The sequence below is a fragment of the Monopterus albus genome, unplaced genomic scaffold (assembly GCF_001952655.1).
Source record: "Monopterus albus unplaced genomic scaffold, M_albus_1.0 scaffold142.1, whole genome shotgun sequence".
NCBI classification, from domain to species: domain Eukaryota; kingdom Metazoa; phylum Chordata; class Actinopteri; order Synbranchiformes; family Synbranchidae; genus Monopterus; species Monopterus albus.
In genome coordinates, this window is record NW_018128022.1 from 685,084 (window position 1) to 692,498 (window position 7,415).

A 7,415-nucleotide genomic window follows, 5' to 3' on the forward strand; every position below is an offset into this window, starting at 1 on the left:
TGTTTGTGGGGCACCGGAGGCAGCTGACGGGTACTGACAGGCCAAGCGGACTGCAGCCCGGGTGGTTGTGGAGGCAAAAGCTCGGGTCTGGGAGGAGTTCGGTGAGGCCATGGAGAAGGACTATCGGTCGGCTTCGAAGAAATTCTGGCAAACCGTCCAACACCTCAGGAGGGGGAAGCAGTGCCCTGCCAAAACTGTTTACAGTGGAGGTGGGCAGTTGTTGACCTCGACTAGGGATATCGTCGGGTGGGGGAAGGAATACTTCGAGGATCTCCTCAACCCCAGCGTCATGTCTTCCGATGAGGAAGCAGAGGCCGGGGGCTCAGGTATAATCCCAACAGACCCTTTGACGTAGTTTACCTTGTGGTAGTTAAGAAGCTTCTCGGTGGCAAGGCACCGGGGGTGGATGAGATACGCCCTGAGTACCTCAAGTCTCTGGATGTTGTGGGGCTGTCTTGGCTGACAAGCCTCTGCAACGTCGCATGGCGGTTGGGGATCGTGCCTCTGGACTAGCAGACCGGGGTGTGTGTTCCTCTTTAAGAAGGGGGGACCGGAGGGTGTGTTCCAACTATAGGGGGATCACACTCCTCAGCCTCCCCGGGAAAGTCTATGCCAGGGTACTGGAAAGGATAATTCGACAGATAGTCGAACCTCGGATTCAGGAGGAACAATGCGGTTTTTGTCCTGGCCGTGGAACACTGGACCAGCTCTATACCCTCTTCAAGGTGGTGGAGGGTTCATGGGAGTTTTCCCAACCAGTCCACATGTGTTTTGTGGATCTGAAGAAGGCATTTGACCGTGTGCCTCACGGTACCCTGTAGGGGGTGCTCCAGGACTTTGCTAAGGGCCGCCTGGTCCCTGTACGACCGGAGCAAATGAACCCATTTATGATCTATAGAGTGTTTCCTGTGCTGTAAATATTTGTTTTAAACTGTATATTTAACAAAAAAAAGAATAACAGGATGTCAGCAGCCCAGAGCTGTCTGATCTGAAGAGTGGCTATTGTACCTAACAGGGGTGAGTGGCTGGATGGCCGGGAGAGTGGGAGGAAGATCTGACTGTTCTCCAGGAGACTCAAGATGGCCTCCTCATCAACCACAGCCTCTGCTACGATTTTACTACTGCTCCTCACAGACTCTGTAGAAGGGAAACAGAGTAGCCTTGTTAGCATCTTTGAACACTTTGCTACAGTATACATCATGCAGATTTTGATTGATGTAATGTAGAAGGAGAGGTCCGCCAACACACAAACACAGCAGTAACACTGTGGTTCAACATGAGGTCACTATGTATGTTTGTATGTGTGTGCCTTTGTATTACTTACATTACTTACATCATGAGGACCGAAACCTGTTAACACACTCACACTGTGGGGACTCAGCCATCCTTGTGGGGACCAGAAGCTAGTCCCCACAAGAAAATCACTGAATTTTAAGGTGGCAACATGGTTTAGGGTTAGGATGAGGATAGGTGTTAGGTTAAGTATTAGGGTTAGGTGTTAGGCAAGTAGTGGTTATGGTTAAGGTTAGGATAAGAAGGGGCAAGAAATGAATAAGTTAATGTGAAGTCCCCACAAGGAATGAAAACACAACGTGTGTGCGTGCGTGTTTGCGCGCGTGCGAGAGAGAGAATGCAGCAAAGAGCGGATGAGCGAATCACTGCACTGTGTGCAGATGAAATATCAAGAGAATATTCATTTGCAGTTAATTGATCACAGATGGTGTAGTTCTCTCAGACATAAAAAATTTTTATAATAAAAATGGGTGGCCAAATACACTTGGGCGGCCATTGAGTTACAGTACCTGGGCGGCCCACCCAAGTCAAGTCTATGTGTAAGAAACACTGCACATAGAAACAAATGGAAATGATGTACATTAGAGGTGAAGATACATGGTGCACATATAAGTGGATTCCTACAAAGTAATGTAAATACATTAGCCGTAAGTGAGCTCTGTAAGAAAGCTGGGATGCACGAGTTAAACACCTGCTTAACTGTTTAGAATGAATTTTTAAACACAAAAGTGTTTAATACTCAGTAAAATCCAGTAGATTTAACTGAACAGTGAAGACTAAAGCTGTTTTTTATACTTAAGTATTATGAGGTAGCCTGTAAGCATTGCATCTGTTGTTATGCCATAGGCTACAACAGATCCAGTGCCTACCTCCTTAAAAATGTAACTAGCCAGTGGGGCCATGGTGACTGGATACATTTTAAATAGCTTCTTCCATAGCAAATCTTCAGCTTACCACCATTTCTGCACTCTAAAACAACGACTTTGCACCTTTACTGTCATTCAGCAGTAAGGCAAACTGATGATCAGATAGTTTAGAGAATAAAGCAAAACAGTCTGATAATGTACTATACAATTCCTATGATTCTATCACATTTTACATTCTTTGAAATAAGAAAGTCAATTATACATGTGTCTGTTCTGTTTTTGTTTTGTTTTCAGCTATTTTGAGATTTTAGTCTCCAATATTGACAGTAAATCTAAGCAACATTTACCAGAGCTGGTTACATGAATCCCAGTAGTGGGTTTTCCTCACCTGGCTGAGAGTCCCTGTGTACCTCCACAGCATTGGTACACGGCAGTCCCTCTAGGGTCAGGGTGTCAGAATGGAGAGTAAGTTCACCAAATTCCTCTTGGTCTTCCCTGTCATCCACTGATGAAGCTTGTGTCCTGAACAGAGGGGAAAAAAGCAATTAACTTCTAACTCAGCAAGCTGACATCATGATTACCTATTCATTCCTGTACTGCTGCAGGGTTTAACTCAACATCAAAGATTTACTGTCCTATTATATAGTCGGACATTCATATTCTCTACATTCATGCAGGCCATTTCAACATGTACAGGATATACAGTGCCTATAAAAGGTATTCACCCCCTTGGATGTTTTACCCTTTTGTTGATTTTATAAATCAATCATGGTCAATATAATTTGGCTGTTTTGACAAAAAAAAACAAAAAAAAACAAAAGAAACTCTTTAATATCAAAATGAAAATGGGTTTCTACAAAGTTATGTCAATTAAATAAAAATATGTAATGGGAAATAAGTGACTGTATAAATATTCACCCCCTTTAAAATGACTGACCCATTGGTCCTAGTATCAGTATCAGAATCAGAATCCGCTTTATTGGCCAGGTGTGTCGAGGACTTTGACTCTGGTACATCCGTTCTCAATGTGCATGCACATATCCCCATGCAAGGGGCAAGTAAACAGTAAACCAGCATAAGGCTGTGTAATATAACAAAATAAGCAGTATTAACAAACAACAGAACGGTGCAAACAATGCAAAATAAGCAGTATAAGCAGTATAAACAGGCAGTAAACAATGCAGACAAAGGAATGCTCACTGAAATGAGATAAATATGAATAAAAACAGAGTATTTAAAACTAGAGACCTGTATGAGTCTGTATAATCTGTACAATGAATATTTACAAGTATTGCACTGAAAGTTATTGTCCAGTCATACTGTCGTTGGTCAAGTGTTCATCAGAGGCCTGGGGGAAGAAACTGTCTCTGTGCCTGGTTGTCTTAGTGCACAGTGACCTGTAACGCCATCCAGAGAGGAGGAGTTCCAGCGGTATTGTGTCCCGGGTGTGAGGGGTTTGCAGTGATCCTCTCCGCCCTCCTTTTGACCCGTGAGGTGTACAGGTCGTCCATGGAGGGCAGGCTTGCATCAATGACCTGGCTGTTGAAGTCTGTACTTGTCCTGTTTGGTTGCTGAGCCAAACCAGACAGTGATGGAGATGCAGAGAACAGACTCGATGATTCCTCTGTAGAACTGTACCAGCAGCTCCTGGGGCAGGTCAAACTTCCTGAGCTTCCACAGGAGGGACATCCTCTGCTGTGCCTTCTTGATGATGATCCTGATGTTGGATGTCCACTTCCGGTCCTGGGAGATAGTGGAGCCCAGGAATTTGTAGGACTTTATTGCTGAAACAGTGCTGCCAAGTATGGCAAGTGGGGGTAAGGTGGGGGGGCTCTTTCTGAAGTCCACTGTCATCTCCACTGTTTTGAGCGTGTTCAGCTCCAGGTTGTTGTGGATACACTACAGGACCAGCTGCTCAACCTCCCATGTGTAGGCTGACTTGTCGCCGCCTCGGATGAAACCAATGACCGTTGTAACATCAGCAAACTTTAGGAGCTTGACAGATGGGTCCTTCGAGATGCAGTCGGTCTAGAAAAAAAAACCAGCAGAGGGGAGAGCACACATCCCTGAGGGGCGCCTGTGCTTATTGTCTGGGTGCTGGATGTGGTTTTCCCCAGCCTCACCTGGGCAGTGTCATGTTAACTGCATCATCCACTGACCTGTTTGCCCAGTAGGCAAACTGCAGGGGGTCTAGCAGGGGGCTTACGGTGTCCTTCAGGTAAGCCAACAACAGTCTTTCAAAGGACTTCATAACTACAGATGTCAGGGCGACAGGTCTGTAGTCGTTCAGTCCACTGATGGAGGTTTTCTTGGGGACTGGAATGATGGCGGAGCATTTGAAGCAGGAGAAGGGGACACACAGCTCCAGTGACCTGTTGAAGATAAGTGTGAAGATGGGGGCCAGCTGATCAGCACACACTTTCAAGCAGGAGGGGGTCACACCATCTGGGCCTCATGCCTTTCTGATCCTTTGTTGTTTTTTTGTTTTTTTAAAGAGGCCACGCACATCCTTTTCACAGATCGTTAGAGGTGGGGGGCTGGAGGGAAGGGTGGTGGTTGTTGGGGGAGCAGCTGCTGGATCTGAGGTGAGGAGGGTGAGGGGGGAGTTTTGATTATCAAACCTGCAGTACAACACATTCAGGTTGTCTACTAGTTGACGGTCATCCACAGCAAGGGGGGATGCTTTCCTATAGCCAGTGATGCTTTTCAGGCTCCCCCACACAGACGAGGGGTCGTTGGCTGAAACCTGAGCTTTCAGCTTTTCAGAGTAGCTCCTCTTTGCTGCTCTGATCTCCCTTGTCAGTGAGTTCCTAGCTTGGCTGTACAGAGTCCTGTCCCCACTTTGGTAAGCATCCTATTCGGCATGACAAAGTTGCTTGAGTCTGGCTGTAAACCAGGGCTTGTTGTTGTTGTATGTGCAGAAGGTCTTTTTGGGCACACACACAAAAACTGATATGAGATGTGACAGTGTCAGTGAGTTCATCCAGGTCTGTAGCTGCAGTCTCAAATACACTCCAGTCTGTGCAGTCAAAGCACGCCTGTAGCTCTGACTTAGCCTCCTCAGTCCAGCTCTTCACTGTTTTGACCACTTCAAGTTTCTGCCTGTAGGTTGGAATAAGATGGACCATACAGTGATCAGAGTCCGAGGGCTGCGCGGGGGACAGAGTGATAGGCGTCTTTTATTGTTGTGTAGCAGTGGTCCTGTGTCATTTTGTCCCTGGTGGGACAGGTGACATGCTGCCTGTATTTGGGCAGTTTGTGGGCGAGATTTGCTCTGTTAAAGTCCCCTAGAACAATGAGTGGAAAGTTGTGATGTGCTAGCTCCAGGCTAGTTATCAGTTCTGCCAGGAGCCATAGTGCTTATTCACAGGAAGAATAAAAAGGTTTGCAATTGATGACAAGAGTCTCTAGGTCTGCGGTACATGTCCTCTGTAGCACTGTGACATCTGTGTACCAACCTTCATTTATGTAGAAGCAGATTCCACCTCCTCTTGTTTTCCAGTACAGCTCCTTTACACGATCCGCTCTGAACACCTGGAAGCCCGGTACTTGAATCGCGCTGTCCGCCAGGTCTCCGTGAAGCAAGTCAGAGTTAGTCCTGTTGACGAGAAGAATTTCATCCATTTTGTTGACCAGGGAGCGGAGATTTGCCAGGTGAATAGATGGGAGTGAGGTCCGTGTTCCTCTCTGACGTAACCGCACCAAGGCGCCTGCGCGCTTTCCACGGCGGCATTTTTTCCAGGTCCCGTATATTGCCACTGCGCCTCCCATCAGAACGCCCATACAGCATTCTTCGTTCATAAAAATTGGAGGAAGGTAGTTCAGTGTGAGTTGTCTGATATTTAAGTTCTTCTCTGGTAAAAGTAATCCGGGATGAGTTGCAAAAGACAAAGAAAACAAATTAAAACAACAAACACAAGAGAGCGCGAGTAACCATGGCCGCCATCGCTGTCGGCGCTGGAAGTCCGCAGTAGTAGTCTCACAATTTGTGAAATTTCTGCAGTGCACAAATGTCATGCACTGCTAACATACAACAGACAGGCATTGCTAGATGTCGCCAACTCACACAGCCACTGGGAATTTACTGGTTTGCTTGGGAGAAGATTTATTTTCCAGCAAGACCATGACCCGAAGCATATAGTGAAAGCTACACAGAAATGGTTTAAAGACAACAAGGTGAGCGTTCTGGAGCAGCCGAGTCCAAGCCCAGACTTCAGTTCAATAAAGAATTCGTGGCTGGACTTGAAAAGGGATGTTCACGCCTGATCGCCATGCAACCTGGCAGAGCTTGAGCAGACTCGTGGTGTGGAAATGTACGGACTGTTTATAAACACTGTTCACCAGAAAAGTTTTTATTACTGAAATGCCGGCCCCATTATTTAGCAAGAGAGCATAGTGCTGTGTTTCTGGCTGCTGTGTATGTTAGCCCAAGAGCTAATCCCTCGGCGGCTCTCAGCAAACTCCACAACGTCATCAGAGACGGCTCACCCCAATGCTGTATTCATTGCCGCAGGGGACTTTAATCAGTGCAATCTACAGACTGTACTTCCCAAATATTACCAACATGTGAACATTCCCACCCGGGGCAAGAACACTCTGGATCATGTTAACAGTAACATGGGGTGCATAGAGGGCTGCATCCCGTGCTCGCTTTGGGCGCTCGGACCACATGTCTTTGTTCTTGTCCCCAGCTTACAGACAAAGACTGAAACAAACAAACCCTGTCACCAAACAAATTAAACTCTGGACCCCAGAGACTGGGATGTGTTTAAAGCTGCAGCCACCTTGGAGGACCTTTCTGTCAGCGTACAGGACTATGCTGAGCATGTGACTGGGCACATTAGTACCTTTTAGCAACAACATTGTGCCCACCATACAAGTCAGGAGGCTTCCCAAACAAAAGCCCTCAATAAACACATGCTGTGTGCTCGCTCTCATGCATTCAGATCAGGCAATGAGACGGAGTACAAAGCTGTGAAGTACAGACTGAGGAAAGCCATCACAGCGGCCAAGAAGCAGTACAGAGAGAAGCTGAATGGCGTCTATTCTCCTGCTGACTCCAGATGGATGTGGCAAGGCCTGCAGCACATCACAGACTACAGGACCACCAGCAGCATCATCAGCTCCACAGACAGCCTGCTGGATGACCTCAACACCTTCTACACCCGCTCTGAGACCTCCAGCTACAGCACAGAGAGGAGGCACATACACACACTGAGACCACCTCAGATGCCATGGCGGCTGGCCCCCCCTCTT

General features: G+C 46.9%; 1 protein-coding gene across 1 annotated transcript in view; it reads right to left on the bottom strand.

The window, feature by feature from the left end:
• The window catches only part of rev3l (REV3 like, DNA directed polymerase zeta catalytic subunit), a 101,212-nt gene that overhangs the window by 41,809 nt on the left and 51,988 nt on the right, over positions 1–7,415 (bottom strand). The window contains 2 exon segments of the mRNA XM_020614085.1: positions 1,009–1,137; positions 2,548–2,681. Coding sequence (XP_020469741.1) covers positions 1,009–1,137; positions 2,548–2,681 — 263 coding nt within the window.